This window comes from Nerophis ophidion, linkage group LG05, assembly GCF_033978795.1.
Source record: "Nerophis ophidion isolate RoL-2023_Sa linkage group LG05, RoL_Noph_v1.0, whole genome shotgun sequence".
NCBI lineage: Eukaryota > Metazoa > Chordata > Actinopteri > Syngnathiformes > Syngnathidae > Nerophis > Nerophis ophidion.
This window is the reverse complement of record NC_084615.1, coordinates 25,361,515-25,387,779: the sequence shown is the minus strand read 5'-3', so window position 1 is coordinate 25,387,779 and position 26,265 is coordinate 25,361,515. Positions and strand designations below refer to the sequence as shown.

The 26,265-nt window shown below is 41.2% G+C and overlaps 1 protein-coding gene across 4 annotated transcripts in view; it reads right to left on the bottom strand.

Annotated features, from left to right (window-relative positions):
- epha7 (eph receptor A7) overlaps nucleotides 1-26,265 on the bottom strand; it is a 258,157-nt gene that overhangs the window by 112,964 nt on the left and 118,928 nt on the right. For all 4 annotated transcript variants that reach the window (XM_061900384.1, XM_061900385.1, XM_061900386.1 and 1 more), the window contains exon 5: nucleotides 21,081-21,416. In XM_061900384.1, coding sequence (XP_061756368.1) covers nucleotides 21,081-21,416 — 336 coding nt within the window. The remainder of the gene's footprint in view (nucleotides 1-21,080; nucleotides 21,417-26,265) is intronic.

Below are 26,265 nucleotides of genomic sequence, written 5' to 3'. Positions count from 1 at the left end.
TGAGGATCCACAACATCAGGCAGGAGATGAAAGCACTGAAGTCCCAATACAAGAAGGCCGGAGATAAGGAACGTATTGGCCTGGCCCAGCTAATGTGCATCCTGCGGAATAAGATCAGGGTTCTTCGCCGGGCTGAGTGGCATCGGAGGCGGCGCCGTGAGAGGGCACGCAAGCGTGCTGCCTTTATCTCCAACCCCTTCAAGTTCACTAAGGATTTGTTGGGGCAGAAGCGCAGTGGTAAACTTGCCTCCTCGCAGGAAGACATAGACCAACATCTTAAGCAGACGTACAGCGACCCCGCAAGAGAGCAGGAGTTGGGAGAGTGTAACATCCTCATAGACCCCCCTGAACCGGAGGTGCAGTTTGACATGTCAGAACTGCAGCTAAAGGAAGTCAGGGAGGTTGTCCGCAGAGCAAGGGCACGCTCTGCTTCAGGACCAAGTGGCACTTCATACAAAGTGTATAAGAACTGTCCCAAAATCCTGCTGCGTCTGTGGAAAATCCTGCGAGTCTTCTGGAGAAGAGGGAGGATCCCAGAACAATGGAGAGTAGCTGAAGGGGTGTGGATCCCGAAGGAGGAAAACTCCACCCAGCTAGACCAGTTCCGCATCATCTCCCTGCTGTGCGTCGAGGCAAAGATATTCTTCAGCACTGTTTCCAAACGGCTGTGTACCTACCTGGGTCAGAACACCTACATCGACACATCTGTCCAGAAGGGAGGCATTTCAGGAATGCCAGGCTGTCTGGAGCATACCGGTGTAGTGACACAGCTCATTCGAGAGGCAAGAGAGAACAAGGGCGACCTGTCAGTGCTTTGGCTTGACCTGGCAAATGCATTCGGCTCCATTCCACACAAGCTGGTTCAGCTCACATTAACAAAACATCATGTCCCCAGCAGATGTAGAGACCTCATTGCTGATTACTACACCAATTTCAGGATGAGGGTCTCCTCGGGAGCAATAACATCTCGTTGGCACAAGGTGGAGATCGGTATCATCACAGGGTGCACTATCTCTGTGACACTATTCTCCCTGGCCATGAACATGCTCACCAAGTCTGCTGAGCCAGAGTGCAGAGGGCCTCTATCGAAATCCGGACAACGGCAACCACCCATCAGGGCGTTCATGGATGACCTCACTGTCATGACAGAATCAGTCCCAGGCTGCCGGTGGATTCTGAAGGGACTCGAAAAGGTGATGGAGTGGGCCCGGATGCGTTTCAAGCACGCCAAATCAAGGTCTATGGTGCTGAGGAAAGGGAAGGTGGAAGACAAGTTCCGGTTTAACATCACAGGCACAGCCATTCCAACCATCACAGAGAAGCCAGTCAAGAGCTTGGGCAAGGTTTTTGACAGCTCTCTGAGAGATACCACATCTATCCAGTCGACCTGCACTGAGTTGGATGGCTGGCTGAAATCCGTGGACAAGTCAGGCCTACCTGGAAAGTTCAAAGCCTGGGTCTACCAACATGGCATTCTTCCCAGGATCCTGTGGCCCCTCCTTGTCTATGCAGTCCCCATCTCAACAGTGGAGACCTTAGAGAGGAGGGTCAGTAGCCACCTCCGGAGATGGCTGGGATTACCAAAGAGCCTGAGCAGCCTCGCACTCTACGGGAACACCAACAAACTGCAACTGCCCTTCAAATCCTTGGAGGAAGAGTTCAAGGTAGCAAGAGCCAGAGAAGTGGTTCAGCTCAGGGACTCACGAGATCCGAAGGTGGCTAAAGCAGGGATCCAAGTGAGGACTGGTAGGAAGTGGAGGGCTGAGGATGCAGTTCAAGAGGCAGAGGCAAGGCTGCGTCAAAGAAGCCTGGTGGGAGTGGTCACTCGAGGCAGAGCTGGGCTAGGCTCCTTTCCAATTCCCCAATTGAAAACCAGCGGGAAGGAAGGGCGCTGCCTTGTTCAGGAGGAGGTGAGAGCTGCAGTGGAGGAAATGAGAACTTGCAAGGCAGTGGGATTGAAGCAACAGGGTGCTTGGACAAGATGGGAGAATGCGGTTGACAGGAAAGTGACCCGGGCCGAGCTGTGGAAAGCCGAGCCCCACCGCATTAAATTCCTCATCCAGGCAGTGTACGATGTGCTTCCAAGCCCATCTAACCTGCACACATGGGGCATAGCAGAGACACCAGCATGCCCATTGTGTTCCAAGCGAGGAACCCTGGAACACATCCTCAGCTGCTGCACCAGGGCACTTGGAGATGGTCGGTACCGCTGGAGGCATGACCAAGTCCTTAAGACCATTGCTGAAACCATCAGCGCAGGACTTGTGTGGGCGAAGCAGTTCCGACCCTCCAAGAAAATCATCACCTTTGTCAGAGCTGGGGAGCAGCCAACCCCTGCCAGAAGAACTTCTGCGGGCATTCTAACCTCTGCAAGAGACTGGCAGCTGTTGGTGGACCTTGAACATCAGCTGAAGTTCCCCAGCCACATTGCAGTCACCACCCTGCGACCAGACATTGTCCTCGTGTCTGAGTCCACCAAGCAGGTAGTGCTGCTGGAGCTGACCGTCCCATGGGAAGACCGCCTGGAAGAAGCCTTTGAGAGGAAGCTCTCCAAGTACGCGGGACTGGTCAGTGACTGTCAGCAGGCTGGCTGGAGAGTGAGGTGCCTCCCAGTTGAGGTTGGATGCAGGGGTTTTGCAGCCCGCTCCTTGACCAGAGCCTTCAGCACTTTGGGCATCGAGGGAGAGAGAAGGAGGAGAGCCATCCGCAGTACCACCGATGCGGCAGAGAGGGCCTCAAGATGGCTGTGGCTCAAAAGGGGAGAGCCATGGAGTCATGGTAGCTAGCTAGCCATCTGGACACAAGCTGGGGTCTGATCAGCCCCTGCTGGGTCACCTGGAGGAGGGTGTATGATGTTGAAAGACCCGAAACACCCGATGATTCCAGGCACATCACTGAAGATGTGTCCAGAGGCATCAGTAGATGTATGTACACAGCACAGGAAAGCACATATTCACCATTTTGTTACATCACCTTTTCTTTTGAAAACACTCAATAAACGTTTGGGAACTGAGGAAACTAATTGTTGAAGCTTTGAAAGTGCAATTCTTTCTCATTCTTGTTTTATGTAGAGCTTCAGTCGTTCAACAGTCCGGGGTCTCTGCTGTCGTATTTTAAACTTCATAACGTGCCACACATTTTCGATGGGGGACAGGTCTGGACTGCAGTCGGGCCAGGAAAGTACCCGCATTCTTTTTTTTTTACGAAGCCACGCTGTTGTAACACTTGTCTTGCCGAAATAAGCAGGGGCGTCCATGATAACGTTGCTTGGATGACAACATATGTTGCTCCAAAACCTGTATGGACCTTTCAGCATTAATGGTGCCTTCACAGATGTGTAAGTTACCCATGCCTTGGGCACTAATACACCATCACAAATGTTGGATTTTGAACTTTGCACCAATAACAATCCGAATGGTTATTTTCCTCTTTGTTCTGGAGGACACCACGTCCTCTGATTCCAAATAAAATTTGAAGTGTGGACTCGTCAGACCACAAAACACCTTTTCACTTTGCATCAGTCCATCTTAGGTGAGCTCGGGCCCAGCGGCGTTTCAGGATATTGTTGATAAATGGGTTTGGCTTTGCATAGTGGAGGTTTAACTTGCACTTACAGATGTAGCGACCAACTATAGTTACTGACAGTGGTTTTATAAAGTGTTCCTGAGCCCATGTGGTGATATCCTTTACACACTGATGTCGGTTTTTGATGCAGCATCGCCCGAGGGATCAGAAGTCCGTAATATCATCGCTTACGTGCAGTGATTTATCCAGATTTTCTGAACTTTTTGATGATTTTACAGACCGTAGATGGTAAAATCCCTAAATTTCTTGCAATAGCTCATTGAGAAATGTTGTTCTAAAACTGTTCGACAATTTGCTTAAAAAGTGGTGACCCTCACCCCATCCTTGTTCGTGAATTACTTAGCATTTCATGGAAGCTGCTTTTATACCCAATCTTGGCACCCAACTGTTCCCAATTAGCCTGCACGCCTGCGGGACATTCCATAAAAGCGTTTGATGAGCATTCCTCAACTTTATCAGTATTTATTGCCACCTTTCCCAACTTCTTTGTCCCGTGTTGCTGGCATCAAATTCTAAAGTTAATGATTATTTGCACACAAAAAAACATGTTTATCAGTTTGCACATCAAATATGTTGTCTTTGTAGCATATTCAACTGAATATAGGTTGAAAATGATTTGCAAATCATTGTATTCCGTTTCTATTTACTATTTACAATTTCCCAACTCATATGTGTCATGCCTGGGAATCAGGTTTTATGTTTGATCATGTTTTGTTTTGTTTTTTGGACTCTTGTTCCCCGTTTTACACTTCCTGGTTTTGTTTGTTTCCATGCCAACCCATTAGTTTCCACCTGGTCCCCCTAGTCACGCCCTGATCCTCAGCCTCTCACACCTGTTTCCAATTACCACAGCTACTATTTAAGTCATTTGCTTTCTGTTCATCGGTCTGGGAACATTACTACCTATTTGCATTTTGCCTGCATTCTGCTGTACTTGCCGAACTATCTATGCTGCTCATGCTCCATGCCCTCGATCACCTGCCACGCTCCTTGCTTTTCATGCCACTTGTTTTTGGTCACTGTAAGTGTTTTGTCTTAGTTGTTTATAGCCATGCCATTGTGCTGTTTTTGTTTATAGTTAATTCATGCCATCGTGCAAGTGTTTTTGTTTCCTGTTTGTATTTTGTAGTCTAGTATTAGTACCTCACTTGTGAGCGCCCTTTGTTTGATTATTTTTGTATTTAGTGGATTAACAAATTCATCATGTACTCACATCCACGCCTGACCCGTCCCAAATAATCTCTGCATCGAAAAAGCACAATTAATCCATTTCTCGGCCTGACAATATGGAAACAGGGTTTGTGTATATATATATATATATATATATATATATATATATATATATATATATATATATGTTTGTTTTTTAAAGCTTCGTGTCATTGTTTTTGCTTTTTCCATTGTGCTTCATGCTGTCTTCCAATTTTTGCTAGTGTTTTTGTTGTTGCTTATGTGTGTGTGCGTGTGTGCGTGCGTGCGTGCGTATATATATAGACGAGTGTGATGTAAATATATATACATATTTATATTCAGATTGTACATGAATACATATGTATTAACACGCACACGCGCACAAACACACACACACACACACGTCTATAAACCTATATACAGATGCATATATTTATACAGATATAAATTAACACACATAGGGACAAGCGGCATAAAAAGGATGGATGGATATTTATATGCATTTATGTATACTGAACAAAAATATAAATGCAAAACTTTTGTTTTTGCTTCCAATTTTAATGAGTTCAACTCAAAGATCTAAAACTTTTACGATACACCCAAAATACATATTCCTCTCAAATCTGTCTAAATCTGTGTGAGTGAGCACTTCTTTGCCAAAATAATCCATCCCACCTCAGAGGTGTGGCATATCAAGATTCCGATTAAATGGTACATGGGTTGTGTACTTGTATAGCGCTTTTCTACCCCTTTTTAAGGAGCCCAAAGCGCTTTGACAGTATTTCCACATTACAATATACGTCACATTTTTTGTAATGTTAACGATGACATAAAAAGATCGGTTTTGACAAAATAATCAGAATTGGACAGTCTACATTGCAGTGTGAACGTAGCCTATGTCATCATCCTCATTATTAGACAGGAACAAAATGGGGCATCCTCAATAGCAATATTAAAAATGGCACTAAGAGGGATAACTACCCCAAATACTTCTCTGACGAAAACAAATATAATGACAACATAAAGGAAGTAGTTGAAAGCTTCAATAATTACTTTGTAAATATTGGACCAACATTGGAGGAAAGGATTCCAGACCCAGTTTCAATTGAGGACTATTGTGATAACGCAATGTTCCTCTATAATTTAACACAGGAGGACACAGTTAAAATTGTGAAAAAATGTAAATTTAATACTTAAATTGATTGTAATAGAATTGATATGGAAACGATAAAAAAAGATATAAAAGAGATCTCACCATTAATGTATTTTAGCAACCTATCATTTCAAACACGTAAATTCCCTAACAAAATGAAAATAGCTAAAGTTGCATCACTTTATAAGACTGGAGACAAACACCAATTTACAAATTATAGACCTGTTTCTTTACTACTACAATTTTCTAAAACCATTGAAGAACTGTTCAATAAATGATTAGGGAGTTTCACAAACAAAAATACATTACTCGCTGAGAACCAATTTGGATACGGAGCTAATGTTTCAACTTTGATGGCTTTAATTGAAATTACAGAAGAAATTACCAATGCAATGGATAATAAAAAATGTGCGGCAGCAGTGATGATGGATCCAACTAAAGGATTTAACACAACTAATCACAATATTTTAATCAAAAAACTAGAACGGTTGTCATCAGAGGGTTGGTCTTAAACTGGAATAGAAGTTATTTAACGAACAGGAAACAATAGGTGAAGCTAGGCGAACACACGTCTACAACGCTAAATATATCCTGTGGTGTACATCAGGGCCAATACTAGGACCAAAATTGTTCAATCTCTATGTAAATGACATTTGTAAAGTTACAAAAAGATTTAAAGTTAGCATTATTTGCGATATGACACAACAGCGTTTTGTTCAGGAGAGAACACACAGAAGATAATACAAATTAAAACATAATAAATTAACACATTACAAAGATGGTTTGACAAAAAATAGACTGTCTTTGAATCTTTGTAAAAGTAAAATAATGCTATTTGGTAACAGTAGAAGAGAAAGTCTAACACAAATACAAATAGACAGAATAGAAATTGAAAAAATGGGTGAGAGTGGAAATAGTGTCAAAGTGCTTAGAGTTCCTTAAAAAGGGAGAAACAAGTATAACACATTTACCATTTCCAGTGTTATTTGGACATTCAGCTTCTTGTCCTCCGTTGTTTCTTTCATATGTTCCAAGAAAAAAAGGCACTCAATATCATGATCTGTGGTCTGGATCATGTTTTATGTTGTTTTCTGTTTAAGACTCCATTAGTTCCTGTTTGCACTTCCTTGTTTGTTTTGTCACCATGGCGACTCATTAGTTTTCACCTGTCTCATATGTTGGGGACACACATCTGTTGCAATGAGGAGACTACTATTTAAGCCTGACGCTGCCAGTTAGTCGGCCTGGCGACATTGCTAACTTTTTATGCCATAGATTCATGCTCTGTTGATGATCTGTTCATACCATAAGTTCATTCTGCTAGTTTCATGCCACAGTAAGTGTTGTTGGTTTTATGTCCAGTTTACACTTAGTTTTTGTTCTTTTGCTAAGTTGTGCCTTCTCCTTGAGCGCCTTTTGTTTGTACCCTTTATAGTCAAGATTAAACCATGTTTTTTACCTGCAAGCCTTGTCCGGTCAAGTCCGATTGCATTCCGGGAAAACAATCCTCGTAGTAAGCAGTGAAAACCTCCATGTCATGACACACAATATGTCCAGAACAAGACATGGTATCATGGCGTTTTTTTATTTACTCATAAGATTTTCGATCTTCTACCATTCCAGTTCTTTTTTTTTATGTCTGTGCTTGGTTTGGTTAATACCTTGTTTTAGCATCTTACTGACTTCCCTGTTGCTCCTCCTCACATTTTCTTAGCTTACTAGGTTTTTTTCTTTAATTTTCTTCTTTTTTAGTTGTACTTTAAAGTTTTACTACTTACGTAATCATTTCTAAACGTTCTAGCTCTATCCTATCTTGCTGATTGTATTGTACCATATCTCAGAAATCTGCATTCTAAGAACCCCGGCTTATTATTGATTCCCAGAGCCACAAAAAAGTTTGCCGGGTATAGAGCGTTTTCTATTCGGGCTCCAGTACTCTGTAATGCCGTTGTCAGGCTTGCACCTGACAGTTTTGTTGAGTTTTAGTTGTTCCTCTGTGTGTGTGTAGTATTTCCTGTCTTTAGTTCCTGTCAGCACTCTTATTTTGGTTCAGTTTCCTGTTTGTCTCCCTGAGTGCTGTGTCCCCTCAGCTGCGCCTGATTGGCACCTGGCCACACCCGGTGTCAATCAGCCCCCACCTATTTAGACCTGTTTTCTCCTCCAGTCAGGGCTGGATTAATGTCGTTGCTACCTGTCGTTTCGTGTCATGTCGTGTCAATGCAGTGTTGCGGTAAGTTATATTTGGTAGCGGTTTGTAGCTTACTGTCTTACTTGCCACTTGCCTCGTGCGCGGCTTTTGTTTGTACTCTTTTGGTTGTGTTCTTGTTTTAGTATTTAAAGATTAAATCGTGTTTACCAGCAAAATGCCTGCCTCCTCCTCTGCATCATGGGGTTCGTCACAAACTAACTCTGACAAAATAATCCAGCCAAATTTGAACCCCGCAGAGATGTCTATGGCAGAGAGGCTTAATTTAGCTTTAAAATTAATGGCTAATTTGAAGAAAAGTTCAGCCGCCTTTCAAGCCCTCTCCCACCCACCCCTGTTGTTTGTGGGCCTATCTGGGGACGTCTTGGATCGGTCCCTTGAAGGGGGGGCTATCAGTAGCTGTGCAGATGGGGAGACACAGCTACTTCTCGTCCCATTTGGTCTGCAACAGACGGCGCCATCATCTCCGCTGGGCCGGCCGACGCCACCATCACCTCCGGTGGGTCTGAAACCTACGGCGCCATCACGTCCGGTGGATCTGCAACCTACGGCGCCATCATCTCCGGTTAGTCTGCAACCTATGGCGCCACCACGCACTCCAGTGGGCCAGCAGACGCCACCTTGCACCACCATCTTCTCCGGTGGGCTAGCAGCAGGGGGCGCCAACATCTTCTCCGGTGGGCCAGCAGCAGGGGGCGCCACCATCTTCTCCGGTGGGCCAGCAGAAGGGGGCGCCACCATCCTCTCCGGTGGACCAGCAGGGGTCGCCACCACCATCCTCTCCGGTGGACCAGCAGAGGTCGCCACCACCATCCTCTCCGGTGGACCAGCAGGGGTCGCCACCACCATCTTCTCCAGTGAGCCAGCAGGGGTCGCCACCACCATCCTTTCCGGTGGACCAGCAGGGGTCGCCACCACCATTTTCTCCAGTGGACCAGCAGGGGTCACCACCATCCTGTCCGGTGGGCCAGCAGAGGGCGCCACAATCCTCTAGTCGGCCACAGATGTGGTGGTTTCACGAGCCACCGCCTCGCCAATTGCGGCGGCGTTCAACTCGCCGTCGCCACCTGACTCTTCCCCACTGGTTGCAGGGACACTTGGCCTGGTGACCCACCTCCTTGTCCTCACTCCACCCTTCCGTGACTGTTTTTTTTTGGGGGCGGGGGGGGTTTGTAAAAGGTCTGGTATCCGTTATGGGAAGGGGGGCTACTGTAAGCCTTGCCCCCGACAGTTTGGTTGTGCTTTAGTTTTTCCTCTGTGTATGTGTAGTATTTCCTGTCTTTAGTTCCTGTCAGCACTCTTATTATGGTTCAGTTTCCTGTTTGTATCCCTAAATGTTGTGTCCCTTCAGCTGCGGCTGATTGGCACCTGGCCACACCTGGTGTCAATCAGCCCGCTCCTATTTAGACCTGTTTTTTCCTCCAGTCAGTGCTGGTTTATTGTCGTTGCTACCTGTCGTTTCGTGTCGTGTCATGTTGTGTCAATGCAGCGTTGCGGTAAGCTATATTTGGTAGCGGTTTGTAGCTTACTGTCTTTTGTTCCCTGCTTCCAAGTGAGTTTGTTCAGAGCCAAGTTTGTTAATAGCCTCATGCGCGATTTTGTTTGTACCCTCTTGGTTTTGTTCTTGTTTTAGTATTTAAAGATTAAATCATATTTACCTGCAAAATGCCTGCCTCCTTCTCTGCATCATGGGGTTCGTCACAAACTAACTCTGACAGCCCATCCGGTAACAGTTAGAGATGCTACCTCGGTAGAAGCATTTAAGTCTTATCTCATTCGTATAAACTAGCCTTTAAATTGATCCACCTTTTAGACCAGTTAATCTGCCATCTCTTTTCTGTTCTGCCCCCCTTTCCTGCGTGGAGTGGTTATCAGGTGACCACACCTGTTCAAAGTTTGGTAACAACTCCTCTGTGCATCAGTTGGGGACGTCTCTGCGCTGCTGACTTGTCTCCATTCAAGATGATCCCCTGCTCGCCCCACTATTGACTGGACTTATACACTATTAACTAGATCCGTTTGACACTTGACATCTGCGGTCCCCTCCGAGGTTTCTCATTGTTCCCATTGGGTTAAGTTTTTTCTTGCCCTGATGTGGGATCTGCGCCGAGGATATCGTTGTGGCTTGTGCAGCCCTTTGAGACACTTGTGATTAAGGGCTATATAAATAAACGTTGATTGATTGACTTTGAGTTTTAAAAACTGACAGCTTATTTGTTTCAACAATGCCAGCCTGCCCCTTCTGGGCTTCGGAAAAGGTCCTTCATCCCTAAGAGGTGCAACGTGAGGGAAAGTTTGGGAAAAGGAAGATTTTTCAAAAGTATTTGACAAATCTTCTGGCGGCAAAGAGGGGCTAATGTTCAAGTCAGAGACGTCAGAAAGTAATCCTGTAATCATTGCCAAAATCTGTGGTTATGAAACACTCTGAACTATATTAAAATGTCAAACAGTATAGATGGCCTGGCAGCATATCGGCTTTTACTCGCTTCAATAGGAAGCAAGGTAAATTCGTAAAAATGAGGCTCTGAATAGAGTGCAGTGCAATATTCAAGGTAAACAGCAAACTGAAAGAAAAAAACACCTTGCCTCCATCCCTTTTTCACAGAGGTCTGAATAATTTAATGGTGTCTATGTGTACTCCTGCAGAATAACATAGAACTGAATGCAAATCAGCCAACTTCCACATATTCCCATCTGAGCCCTCCACTAAATCAGAATGCTGTTGCTTGTCCTACAGTATTCAGAAATCGTTTGTCTCGGCAGACGTCCTCACCTAATTGCAAAGAATTCGAACAAAATCAGAATTCAATCACTTATGGTTAAACAGTATCACAAATATTTGTTCTATAAGGAATACTTTACATCAGGGGTGTCATACTCGTTTTCAACGAGGGCCACATCGCGGCTGCTCTACTCAGGTCGCTTGTTACAGTGAATATATGAATTGTAATGTATAATCCCATCATGATACTGTTGCACAATTCTCCATGCATTTCATTATCTTTTTTCATATACAAATTAACGGATAGCATACTTGCTTTTGAAATCATAAGTCAGGGGAACAATCATTTTATTCCAACGAAAAATGGTTAGAATATATGTTAACATAGGGGTTTCCAAGCTTTTTCACCAAGGATTGCATACTAAAAATTTAAAGTATACGGAGCCAATTTAATATATTTAGATTTTATGAAAAAAAAACTAAACAGTCAATATATATTTAAGTACAAGACTTAGTGTCAGCTTTGTGTTATAGGTAAAAAAGTGCACTATAAATAAATAATAAAGGGCTATAACAAGAAAGATGAAGTGTTTTATTGACGCATATTGTTTCTAGACTTTCACGCGCCACACAAAACCCTGTGGCAGGCCAGACCTAGGCGCAGGGGCTTGAGTCTGACACAAGTGCTCTACTGCAAAGCTGGTCCAATGATTTGACTCGAAGGCCACGTTGAGAGAAAAAAATGTGTCTGGGGGTCCAAGGTCTATGTGTATAAATTATGTATACAGATTTAGGTGTACAAATCTGCTGCACAGTGTGCGTTGGGGTCCCCTTTTTCCGGAACACTAATACCAAAAGTTCTAAAAAGGTTATGACAGACCATTTAAAAAAAATTGAATTTAATTTTACAGTTTTTTTAACTGAATGGGACACCCAAAATGTACATTAAAATGAAGAAAGTGGGATTTACAATATTAACTATGAACAATAAAACACTGAATATTAACAACATATGACCGTCGCTCCTCTTTTACTTCTCAGACCAGCTCCCAGATAGTTGTATATCTTTTATAATCAAACAAAACACAACAAAAAATTAACAAACAAGGGTAATAAACACCTACAATATGATATATTATCACGTAAAAATCTGCATCCACATCTGTTTCTGACACATGCGTTTTGGGCTAGCTGCTCTAAAAAACAAACCCCGCCCACTCTGCTTTGTTCCTCGTCTGAGCTGCTGTGACGTAGATTATCGTAATAACTCATAAATCACTCAAAAGCACATATTTCAACCATTGAATTACTTTCCATAGTTCAAGACTTACGGTCATTTAAAAACAGCACTGCACATCATAATGGCGGCAACAGTTTTGATGTTAAAGGTCTAAACAAAATTATGTAGCATGTCTGGCGGGCCGGATTGGAAATCTTAACGGGCTGCATGTGGCCCGCGGGCCATATTTTGCCCAGGTCTGCTGTACATGGATGGGTATCAATGTAATATGGAGACTTTGATGGATATGAAAATACACATAAAGTATTGATGTAAATGACAGTATTTGGTGTACAAAGCAAAAAGCATCACCAAGGACAGCACACACCCTGGCTTCCACCTGTTAGACCTGCTACGATCGGGCAGGCGCTACAGGTGCATCAGAGCCAGAACAAACAGGCTTAGAGACGGCTTCTTTCCCAGAACTGTCACCATGTTGAACTGTAACTTATAATAATAATTCACCCCTATACAATATCCTACCCTAATACCCTACTGTGCAATACTACCCTTCGAGTGCAATACATCCGACACTGATTGTTATTTATTACTCCTGTACTCTTGTCTTGTTCTGTATATTGTACAGTATTTTGTATTTCTATAGTGTTTTGTATATTGTACAGGATTGCTTATTATTTTTATTGGATAGTAATCTGTTTATTTCAATTGTTGGTTTTTCCTTTCTTACCTCGTGTTATTTATTTTTACCCCATATTTGTTCCCACTACTGCACCTTAAGCTGGAGTCCTTAATCTTGTTATATGCAAATATAATGACAACAAAGTCCATTTTATTGTATTCTATTCTATTCTACAAGTAACAGCATTAGTACCATTCTTATTTCTGGGTCAAAATGACCAATTTCATACACTACAACACCGTTACTGTAAGTCACTGGCTCAGGATTACACTTTTTTAAATGTAAAAACACCACTGTCGGCTAGGATTTGTTACCAATAGTGGCTTGAGAGAACACATTCAATAAATAAATGTCCACATTTGTCACAATTAGAAGTTAAACTTTGTAAAACATAGCATGACATGGTGGCGATGGATGGCTTTTTTGTTAATTTATTTCCTGAAAAATAAATCTATATATTATTTCTTCAATTAATTTGTAGATTTTATTTCCTTTGTATCAGTCAGTTTTTTTGTGTAGTGGCGAAACACATTTTACGAATTAATTCTCAACAAATACACCGACAATTTTACTGGGTCGAGAAATGTTAAATGCACGTTGTTTAGTCAGGGATACAAAAGTAAAATTATTTCCAAAGCCATTTTAGGTTTACCGCTGTCCTGGAAAATCGCCCACAGTGGGGAACGGCACCTTTTAATGGAATTTTGCCTATCATGCACGAGACAAGAACATATATTTTTCTTTTTTTATGCATTCTAAATGCAAGCTAAAGTCTGCGCACAATGAAGCCAATGGGAGTCGCTCTATTCTGCCTCTAAATCGCTTAAAAGAAACACTTACAGTATAAGTACTGTATTAAAAGGCACATTCATAATAATGATAGTAATACGTATTTTGGCAATTTATGACAATGTTGAAAATAAAAGTCAAATCGATTTTTCTTTCTGTCATGTCTCCCGCATCCAGGCTGTCATGCATAGGCTCTTCCTTACAGTGGGAGCCCTCCCCCACACACAAGTAAAAATGGTGTTTGCAAAAGAAAGCCATAATTATTTTGCTAAAATTCGCAAGACAAGTCCACCGTGGGGAACTGGCATGGCTTTGTGGTTTCACGTGAACAGCAGACACCTACCGTTGCAATGTCTGTCTGAAGGCGGGTTTTACTAAAGACAGCATCACATCAGACTTGTCAAAACACCTTGAGAAGAACCACATGCCAGAGTGGGAGCAGTGTGTTGCATTGCGGCAGCACAAGAAAGCTAAAGACCGGCTAAAACACCACCACCAGCTACATAGCAGCTAACGTTTGAGGCTACATTTTAAGGTTAAGGATTATTCATTCATCTTTGTTCAAGATGATAGGAATACCTTTTATTTTGAAAGTCAAGTTTAGTAAACTTGTCATCGTTGTTTACTAAGAACCTGTTAATTTTCAATTTGAGTCTGAAAGTTCTTACATGTAAAGCATGGGTAACTAACTGGCAGACCAGAGTCAGGCCCCCAGACACTGTAATGTACAGAACTAGACCTGTAGTGGAAAAAAATTGTTATATTTATTCACAATAGAGATATTTGTATTGTTTGTGTTTTTTCCTAAATGCTCAGGACTACAACCTTCCAGACCGCAAAAAAAACTAGCTTTTAACGATGGCAATCAACGTATTTGATAAATGATAAATGATAAATGGGTTGTACTTCTATAGCGCTTTTCTTCAAGGTACTCAAAGCGCTTTGACACTACTTTCACATTTACCCATTCACACACACATTCACACACTGATGGAGGGAGCTGCCATGCAAGGCGCTAACCAGCACCCATCAGGAGCAAGGGAGAGAAGTGTCTTGCTCAGGACACAACGGACGTGACGAGGTTGGTACTAGGTGGGTCATATGTTGTTAATATTCAGTGTTTTATCCCTATTTGAACGTCGCTCAAGTTAATGAAAACTGGCAGCATTGATACCGTTTCTGGTAATTACAATACAGTACGTTGTTTTTGGAATTTAAATGACTTACATCCATAGGGCTGATGCCACATATTTGCTATAAACATGTTATTTATTCAATTGCAAATAATGTATACGTAGTCTCAGCACATGGAAGCCTACATACATTTTAAATCTATTAACATTAATTATCCATCCATCCATCCATCTTCTTCCGCTTATCCGAGGTCGGGTTGCGGGGCCAGCAGCCTAAGCAGGGAAGCCCAGACTTTTCTATCTACAGCCACTTCGTCCAGCTCATCCCATGGTATCCCGAGGCGTTCCCAGGCCAGCCGGGAGACATGGTCTATCCAACGTGTCCTGCGTCTTCCCCGTTGCCTCCTACCGGTCGGACGTGCCCTAAACACCTCTCTAGGAAGGCGGTCGGGTGAGATCCTGACCAAATGCCCACACACCTCATCAAGAGGAGCCAGATGAACATTAATTATATTAAGTCAAATGTATGTAATATTTTTGGTCATATTATTCTCATCTAATTGAATAATGCAAACACACTATAGAGCCCAAATTGCAGCATTTCTAAATTATTATACCAATGTGGGGCATGCATTTTCAAAAAATGTTTAAGAATGCTTATGTTTTAGGTTAGGCTACCTGTATGATCTGTATGACTAGGGCCGTACATTGGCTCCCGCACATACTGGGAGACAAATATATTGTACATACAAACACACACATATATACAAAATTATTCATATATATATCTACATACATACATATATATATATATATATATATATATATATATATTTATGTGTATATATATATATATATATATATATATACACATACATATATATACATATATATATATATATATATATATATATATAGGTACTTTTTTCATACATACATACGCGTACACATAGGTATATACGCACATACATAGGTTCATACGCTCTCACATACATACACAAATACAGTAGCTACATACACACACGGCACATAAATATTCAATGGACAAACATGTATACATACTGTACATACACAAGCACATATGCATACATAGACTCATGCATATAATCATGTTTTTAAGCAAACAAATTTTAATGTTGTCCCTCCCAGGGCAAACTGGGTAAAACACGGCACACTGATAAATCTTAACGTATTTTTATTATAACAATCTACAAGGTTAAAACAGTTCGCTTCTCTTTCTTGCCCCCTATTTATCTGCTTTTATTTATCTACATTTATTAAGTAATTGATAAACGCTGAAAACCTTATTGGGGTGTTACCGTTTAGTGGTCAATTGTACGGAATATGTACTGTACTGTGCAATCTACTAATACAAGTTTCAATCAATCAATCAATTAATCAATGCCTACTGAGTCTATGGTGCTGTTAAGTTGTGGAGGCTCAATGTGCCTTATTTTTTTTATTTTAATGTACTATTATCTAATATATATTATTGTTTTAGTTGCTTAAGAGATATTCCTGGCTCTGAATTTGCTCATTGCTATTTTTATGTTTTTGTGCATTATTTGTTGCCGTAATCATTAAACAATCAGGTTACAAATCAGTTACTCAGTACTTGAGTAGTTTTTTCACAACATACTTTTTACTTTTACTCAAGTAAATATTTGGGTGACTACTCCTTACTTTTACTTGAGTAATAAATCTCTAAAGTAACAGTACTCCAACAGTGGAGTCGGCTGTCTTGGTTGCTATGTTAGGTCTGCTCCTGTCTCTGGCCATGCTCCCTCCACCCCAGCGGACGATTGCGTGGAACACCGCAGACGCCACCATAGTGAATATGTTTCTTTTACTTTTTATTCATAGCTGTATGTAGAAGTGTCTGGTTGTATCTGCTGCTTTAATGTCTTTAATGTCCTCTGTGTTCTTTGATTTTTGATGTTTCCCTCTTACACACATTAAAGAGGGGTGTGTACTATAGCTCTGAGTTGTTTTTTTCCTTTGGCCTCAGTCTGCACCCCCTCTCCAGGGCCCGGGCTAAGACCATTTTTTAAATTTTATTTTAATCTTCTATTTTTTTCCTCCCATCCCGCCCCTGTTTACCTGTATCTCATCTTTTTTTGTAAGGGGCACTGGAAGCCGGCAGACCATTCAGCGATCCTGTTCTGTCTCCCGGTAATGTTTGTCTGATCTTGAATGGGATTGTGCTGAAAATTTTAATTTTCCTGAAGGAACTCTCCTGACGGAATAAATAAAGTACTATCTAATCTCATCTAATCTACTCTTACTTGAATACAATTTCTGGCTACTCTACCCACTTCTGTTTGTAACAGTGTTAAATTTGTTTATACGGCCACCCTCAGTGTGACCTGTATGGCTGTTGATCAACTATGTCTTGCAGTCGCTCACTGCTCTCTGCAGAAGCTAAATACAACGTATGGCTGAGCTGTCACGCTGTTTGTACAGGTTGTAGAGGACGCTAAAGGCAGTGTTTCCAAGGTGTCCCCTTCATATTGTTGTTCGAGTGAAATTCAGGAGAGTGATACCCCTGGAGGGGCTCCGAAAATTGTGAGTTTCCCGGAAAAATCGAGGGTATACAAGTATGACGCTGTAAAGCGCCATTCATATAAAACTCGCGGGCCGCACCAACCTTAGATTTTCACATTAAGGTGAGGGCCGCAAAATAACGTCCCGCGGGCCGCAATTGGCCTGCGGGCTGCGTGTTTGAGACCCCTGCTCTACATGGTGGACAGTATTTCTCATCTGCTCTCTCGACCACATGTTGAGGAACAATGACAATGATTGCAATACATGTGACCATATGAAGTGAAGTGAAGTGAAGTGAATTATATTTATATAGCGCTTTTCTCTTGTGACACAAAGCGCTTTACATTGTGAAACCCAATATCTAAGTTACATTTAAACCAGTGTGGGTGGCACTGGGAGCAGGTGGATAAAGTGTCTTGCCCAAGGACACAACGGCAGTGACTAGGATGGCGGAAGCGGGAATCGAAACTGAATCCCTCAAGTTGCTGGCACGGCCGCTCTACCAACCGAGCTATGCCGCCCAATATGTGTTTGTGTTGGCGTGTAGATTGTGAGCCCCCTTAACACACGCACAAACACACATGCTGCCAACGTGCACATGTGCACCACCAATGTTAAATGTCTTATAGTATGGCTAAATTACAAGTGATTGCTACTCAAATGTGAATTTGATTTCTATTGTAGAAAAAAAGGAAAGACGGATGACTTGAACCTGTTTTATAGGTACAGATAACCTGAGTGCTTATTCTTTGCTAGGTTTAGCAAAGGAAAAGCACTCAGCACATGATAGACTACAACCTCAATTGAGATATTTCTACTGGGGTAATTAGGCATGATGTGAATTCCTCATTAGATGGATCACCATCTGCATACAAATCCATTATCATCCCCCTAGTTCCTTGCTGTCGGCTTATATATGCGCTCATTTTCATGTAAGAGGCACTGATGAGGGGAAATGGAAGGTGCCACTATAGAGCTAAGGGACTCTAGTGCCTTTCCATGCTATCTGAATCAATTTTGAACGATGAGCCTTAAAAGATTTATTAATGTTCACATTATAGTCACTTCACAGGTTCTGATTACAAACCGCTTTACTGATCCTTACATCTCTAAGAAAATGGAACACAGCTCGAGTCAACCCAGGTCTGTTTGGCTCGACGCCGCGCCACGGAATGGCAGCTCTGTGCACGCACTCGTAAAGGGAAAACCTTGTCGTTGGTGATGTTTTACAAATACTAACATTGCACTTTCTTCACAGCAGCAGGCTGATGCATTGCTGATAGAAGGAGGAACAGCTGGAAGCAAGTGTATATTAGCTCATTATAAAAAGCCACACGTACAGTAAATCCCTCATTACTTGTGCAGGAGCCAAACAAGAATACTCAACATCACATGGTAATATACAATCTCAAAATAGTCACAACGTTTGACTCTTCTAAGGGCCCTCTACATTTTAAGGATGGTGCTTTCATTATCCTGTAAATAGAAATAATACTGGTATCTTTGTCATTTATTGTATAACAGTTTAAAATTCTTATAATTTTTTAAAATAATTTTCCCTATCATTCAGACTCCGTATGTGAGACAAGAACATAGGTCTTTTTTTAGGATTTTAAAGATTTAAAAAAAAATTAGGGCTGTCATAGTTAACGCGATAACGTGTTAATTATAAGTTCCTTTTATTATTTTATGATTCACGTCCTGACTCCTTTTTGATCTTCAGGCCGTTCCATAATTTGAGCAAATGTAATGTCGCTCAGTTACTGTGAAACCACAAGCGAGAAAATAGCAAGCAGAAATGCTCAAATAAAGTGGGACATTATAGAAGTCTCAGGTCCAAAGCCAGGCAAGTCGTTCTAAGGACAAGACAAGACATCTGCTCTAAGAAACTGCATCACAACAGATCAACTGCGCTAACAAACCCTGCAAACTTTTTTCCACCTACTGCAGCCAAAATCAACTGAAAGAAAAACGTCCCCGGCTAGTTTGACCAACGGACAACTTTCCATCATGATATATGCAGCACATCATGCTTGGTATTACTATAACAACATCAACTGTCGAAGTAGCTGTGTACAAACAAAATATGAAATGTTTGTGATTGATTGAGTTGAGTTTTTCCTTCCCCTGATGTGGGATCTGAGCCGAGGATGTCATTGTGGCTTGTGCAGCCCTTTGAGACACGAGCCGAGGATGTCATTGTGGCTTGTGCAGCCCTTTGAGACACTAGAGATTTAGGGCTATATAAATAAACTTTGATTGATTGATTGATTGATTGATTGATTGATTGATTGGTTGATTGATTGATTGATTGATTGATTGAGGAGCACTTAAATACATTTGCGGACCAATAAGGACGGGAATTGATAAGATCGTGTCGGTTCTGATTCCACTTTCGATTCTGCTTAACGATTCAATTCTTTATCGGTTCTCTTATTGATTCTTACTTGGAAAAGAAGATAACAAAAGGATAAATTTGCATCAATTTTGTTTAGTTTAGAGGTAATATGATCTTACAAAGCCAACAGTGAGGTGTTAAAAGGCGCAAAGCATAGAAAAACTATGTAGAAAAGTAATGAATACAAAATTCTGTAGACTTGACCAAAATAAAACTTGTGGAAATTACACAAGAATGTAACATTTTGTAACATTCTTAAAACTTTTAAGAAACGTTGTCATCTGCCTAGAAAATATACCATACGAAGGTTGGTTTAGATTTACAAGATGAAACTAATATAATAGCATAGACTCATAACATGCAACTCAAAATATTTCAAGCCTACTTTTGATATAATGTTGATGATTACGTTTTACAGCTTATAAAAGCCTTGAGCTGAACAGCTCAGAAAATGTGGGTTTTTTTAAAAACTGGAAGCCGTGATCATCAAAATGATAATAAATAGAGGCTTGACATATTTCATTGTGCATGTAATGAGTTTAAATACCATTTTAGTTTCACATTTGAAGTTGAATTGCTGACATAAATGGAGATTTACATGATATTCTTATTGCATGTGTTCCACCTGTAAAATATAATGTCTGAGTGAATATGTTGAAGGAAAACATGCAACTTTTCTCTGACTTCGATTGAACATTCGCCTACCGAAAAAAGGAGCATCTACCGTGGCATATTGTCTCAAGCTTTTGACCAAAAACTTAAGTCACATTCGTCATTACCAGCCGAGTGGAACTCTTTCCTGCCGTGGTGAAAGTTAGTGGCAGACGTGAACTAGAGCTTGTAAATGGGTCTTGGCCACGGTAAAGAGACATATCGGATACGAAACTGGATATTAGTATTAGTGTTGGATTCACTTGGTTGACCGATGCTAAAAATACTATTACAAAGCACCAATAGTGTCCTCTTCCCAACACTATCATTGGAACGATCCAGCTCATTCAGATTATCTTGATAATGCTAAATTATTATATCAGTGTTGAGAACAAGAGAATATCGATACTAAAATGTAGTCTGCAGCAGGATGAAGTGAATTTGTCCCAGATTATCTGGGCCTTACTTGAGACCAGCACTAAACGCCTTTGACTGGATTCTAGACCAAATGACCCACGTCACATGTCTGTTAATAGCGTTCACATGTACTAATTAGAACAGCTCAAAATTAGCCCATGAGCTACCCACCCCCCTCGCTCTTTGATGAACACTAGCTTGAAAAAATACACTGCATTCATTAACAAAATGTAGTTGACTTGGTTTGTTGCTGGGTTTTCTTCCATATTCTTATCTGACTTTTACACACCAGAGGAGTTCTTATGAACACATGCATCCTTTCAAAAATACAGAGGCTTTGGAAACAAATTACTTGTAGATACCAGAACTTACCTGCTTGTCCAGTGGCAACAGTAACTGCTGCAAACAGCCTTTGCGTGCGGCTCTGGTCAGACACGCCATTGACAGCTTCCACCTCAAAAGTGTAGTTGGCATGGGCCAGGAGGTCAACAATGTTGACATAATTATTCACTAATTGTGACTGTGCAGGAAAATATCCCACGTTTGGCCCACATAGTTCACACTCTTCAGGTTCCCAGCTACAGTGCCGACATCTAACCCTGTAGGTGACGTCACTGCGTCCACCTGTGTCAGCTGGCGGGCTCCACTCCAGGCTAACTGTTGTCTGGTTGATGTTGTAGATTAGATTCTGTGGTGCTGAAGGTGGTCCTGTCAAGGGATACACAAAAAAGAAGCATGTGTTAGATAATTGCAGGACAAAAATCACAACGTCATTTTTCAAAAACAATACGATGAGCCGTCCACCACCGACAGATCTACATCTGGATAACATTTTGTTATAGCAGACCTGGGCAAAATAAGGCACGGGAGCCGCATGGAACCAGTTAACCTTTTCAATCTAGCCCGCCGGACAGTGCGAAATATTTTTTTTAGATCTTTAAGTTGGAAACTGTAGCTGCCATTATGATGTGGTGCAGTGATGTTTTCATATGTACCGTAAATCTTGAACTATACTAAGTAATTTAAAGGGGAACATTATCACCAGACTTATGTAAGCGTCAATATATACCTTGATGTTGCAGAAAAAAGACCATATGTTTTTTTAACCAATTTCCGAACTCTAAAAGGGTGAATTTGGCGATTTAAATGCCTTTCAATTGTTCGCCTGTCGGAGCAATGACCTTTCACCCGTGACGTCACATCGTGAAGCGACCTGCCATTTTCTCAAACACATTACACACACCAAGTCAAATCAGCTCTGTTATTTTCCGTTTTTTCGACTGTTTTCCGGTACCTTGGAGACATCATGCCTCGTCAGTGTGTTGTCGGAGGGTGTAACAACACGAACAGAGACGTATTCAAGTTGCAACAGTGGTCGAAAGATGCGAAAGTCCCTCGTTTGTTCTGCACACTGTACCGACGACAGCTATGCTACGACAGAGATGGCACAGAGATGGCAAGAATGTGTGGATATCCTGCGACACTCAAAGCAGATGCATTTCCAACGATAAATTCAACGAAATCACAAAGGTGAGTGTGTTGATGTTATTGACTTATGTGGAGTGTGCTAATCAGACATATTTGGTCACGGCATGACTGCAAGCTAATCGATCCTAACATTCTATTTAGGCTAGCTGTATGTGCATATTGCATCATTATGCCTCATTTGTAGCTATATTTGCATCCAGCTTTTCCCTCCACCCACATTTAATGCCAAACAAACACATACCAATCGTTGGTTAGAAGGCGATCGCCGAATTCGTCCGCGCTTCCTCCCGTGCCGCTGTCTGTCGTGATATGGCTCAAAGGCATCTGTTTCTTCTTTAATTTCGTTTTCGGTACCTGCCTCCACACTCCAAGCATCCGTTTCAATACATGCGTAATCCGTTGAATCGCTTACGGCGCTGAAATCAGAGTCTGAATCCGAGCTAATATTGCTATCCCTTTCTGTGCTATCCACCATGTTTGTTTCTGTGTGGTCACGCTGTGATGTCACAGGATAATGGATGGGTGGATATAACGACGGTTAAATCTGGCACTTTGAAGCCGTTTTTCGGAATATTGCATAATGGGTAAAATTTTGAGAAAAACTTCGAAAAATAAAATAAGCCACTGGGAACTGATTTTTATTGGTTTTAACCCTTCAGAAATTGTGATAATGTTCCCCTTTAAAGGTTGGAATCTGCGCTTTTGCATGAAGTACAAGTTACTAATCTAAGTAACAGCAGCTTAGACAAGGCACCAAGCAGTGTGAGTGGGGTTTGTTTCCACAGAGTGTTTCCAGAGCGGCCAGCCTGAAATGCGGGTTCAGGGACAGATGCGGAAGGAGACTTTTACAAGAAAGTTCTAAAGCTTAAAGATATATCTGACGTTTATATTTCGTTGCTTGTTGCATGTTTGTTGCGTTTCGCTGGATTGTAAAATATGTCGATCGAGAGGGGGTGTGACGTTCATATGTTGTCAATATTCAGTGTTTTATCGTTCATAGTTAATATTGTAATTCCCACATTCTATATTTTCCTGGACATTCTGGGTGTCTCATTCAGTAAAAAATTTTTTAATTCTATTCCGGTTTTTTTAAGGTGGTCTCTGTGTGTGTGTGAGTGTGTGTGCGTGCGTGCGTGCGTGCGTATGTATGTATATATATATATATATATATATATATATATATATATATATATATATATATATATATATATATATATATATATATATATATATATATAACGGCCCCCAGACACATTTGTTTCTCAAAATTTGCCCATGGTTTTAGCATGACAGATAAGGTCCTGGGTTTGATCTTTCGGTTTGCATGTTCAGCCCGTGACTATGTGTGTTCCCTGTGGGTACTCCGGCTTCCTACCAACTCCAAAGACATGCACCTGGGGATAGGTTGATTGCCAAAACTTATTTGGCGCTAGTGTGTGAATGTGAATGTTGTCTCTCTATCTGTGTTGCCCTGAGAGGAAGTGGCAACTAATTCATAATTAGTACAACTAAAACCAAACCCCCTATTAAATCACATGTTGCAACTCAACTTTTTCTCTAATCATGCATTTTCTCTCATACACAAAGTAAAAGTGAGACTCAATATGCATACACCTCCAAACAAGGCATATAACTATTTGGGATGTTGAATGTTTGCATTTCCAAGATGCGGTACGAGTGATGATGATGGAGATATAATTTTGCTTGCACCACTCACACCTGGGACTCATTCAGCGTCCATATATCAAAGTAATACATTCTTAACAGGGGAAAACTAGAGCAAGTATTGGTGAAAAGTCCTGTATTTTTGAAGGATCCACATTTGTGTGGCCATAGCCTAAATAAAGCATTTTTTGTATGCATTTTGGCTTCTCGTCCAAACGCAAATGTAGGTGTTTTTTTTTACAAACTTTTCTTTCGTAAAACTAAGGCCAGAGTGAAAATACAGAACATAAAGTTATATGTCAGCTTAGTGTGTTACTGATGGTAACCTTTGTTACTTTGGTCCCAGCTCTCTGCAGGTCATTCACCAGGTCCCCCGGTGTGCTTCTGGGATTTTTGCTCACCGTTCTCATGATCATTTTGACCCCACGGGATGAGATCATGCGTGGAGCCCCAGATCAAGGGAGATTATCAGTGGATATTTGCTCCCACAGTTGATTTTTTCACACCAAGCTGCTTGCCTATTGTAGATTCACTCTTCCCAGTCTGGTGCAGGTCTACAATTCTTTTTCTGGTGTCCTTTGACAGCTCTTTGGTCTTGGCCATAGTGGAGTTTGGAATCTGACTGAGGCTGTGGACAGGTGTCTTTTATACAGATAACAAGTTCAAACAAGTGCCATTAATACAGGTAATGAGTGGAGGACAGAAGAGCTTCTTAAAGAAGAAGTTACAGGTCTGTTAGAGACAGAGATCTTCCTTGTTTGAAGTGACCAAATACTTATTTTCCACCATAATTTACGAATACATGTTTTAACATTCCTACAATGTGAATTCCTGGAATTTTATTTCACATTCCGTCTCTCACAGTTGAAGTGTACCTATGATGAAAATTACAGACCTCTGTCATCATTTTAAGTGGGAGAACTTGCACAATCGGTGGCTGACTAAATACTTTTTTGCCCCACTGTATATATATATATATATATATATATATATATATATATATATATATATATACATATACATACACATATATACATATAAAAACATACATATATATATACACACACACACACATATATATATATATATATATATATATATATATATATATATATATATATATATATATATATACACACACATACATACATATACATATAAAAACATACATATATATAAATATATGGTGTTCTTGGGATGCAACTCAGTATTCTCCTTCCTCCGAGCACGTGAGTTGCTTGGGGGTGGAAACATCATGCTTTGGAGCTGTTTTTTTGCTAAGGGGACAGGACGATTGATCCGTGTTGAGGAAAGAATGAGTGGGGCCATGTATCCTGAGATTTTGAGCCAAAACCTCCTTCCATCAGTGAGAGCTTTGAATGCACGACCAAATACTTATTTTCCACCATAATTTACAAATAAACTCTTTAAAATTCCTACAATGTGAATTCCTGGAGTTTTTTTTCACATTCTGTCTCTCACAGTTGAAGTGTACCTATGATGAAAATTACAGACCTCTGTCATCTTTTTAAGTGGCAGAATTTGCACAATCGGTGGCTGACTAAATACTTTTTTGCCCCATTGTATATATATACCCCTTTTCCATATGAGTTGGGAAATTGTGTTGGATGTAAATATAAACGGAATGCAATGATTTGCAAATTCTTTTCAACCCATATTCAATTGAATGCACTACAAAGACAAGATATTTGATGTTCAAACTCATCAATCAATCAATGTTTACTTATACAGCCCGAAATCACTAGTGTCTCAAAGGGCTGCACAAACCACAACACAAACCACTACGACATCCTCGGTAGGCCCACATAAGGGCAAGGAAAACTCACACCCAGTGGGACGTCGGTGACAATGATGAGTATGAAAACAACTAACTTAGAATTTCATGGCTGCAACACGTGCCAGAGTAGTTGGGAAAGGGCATGATCAACACTGTGTTACAGCACCTTTTTCTTTTGACAACACTCAATAAACGTTTGGGATCTGAGAAAACTAATTGTTGAAGCTTTGAAAGTAGAATTCTGTCCTATTATTGTTTTATGTAGAGCTTCAGTTGTTCAACAGTCCGGGGTCTCCGCTGTCGTATTTTACGCTCCATAATGCGCCACAGATGAGAACTGTTGTTCTAAAACTGTTCGACATTTTGCTTACATCTTGGTGACCCTCGCCCTATCCTTGTTTGTGAATTACTTAGCATTTCATGGAAGCTGCTTTTATACCCAATCATGGCACCCAACTGTTCCCAATTAGCCTGCACACCTGTGGGATGCTCCAAATAAGTGTTTGATTAGAATTTCTCAACTTTATCAGTTTTTATTGCCACTTTTCTCAACTTCTTTCTCACATGTTGCTGGCATCAAATTCTAAAGTTAATGATTATTTGCAA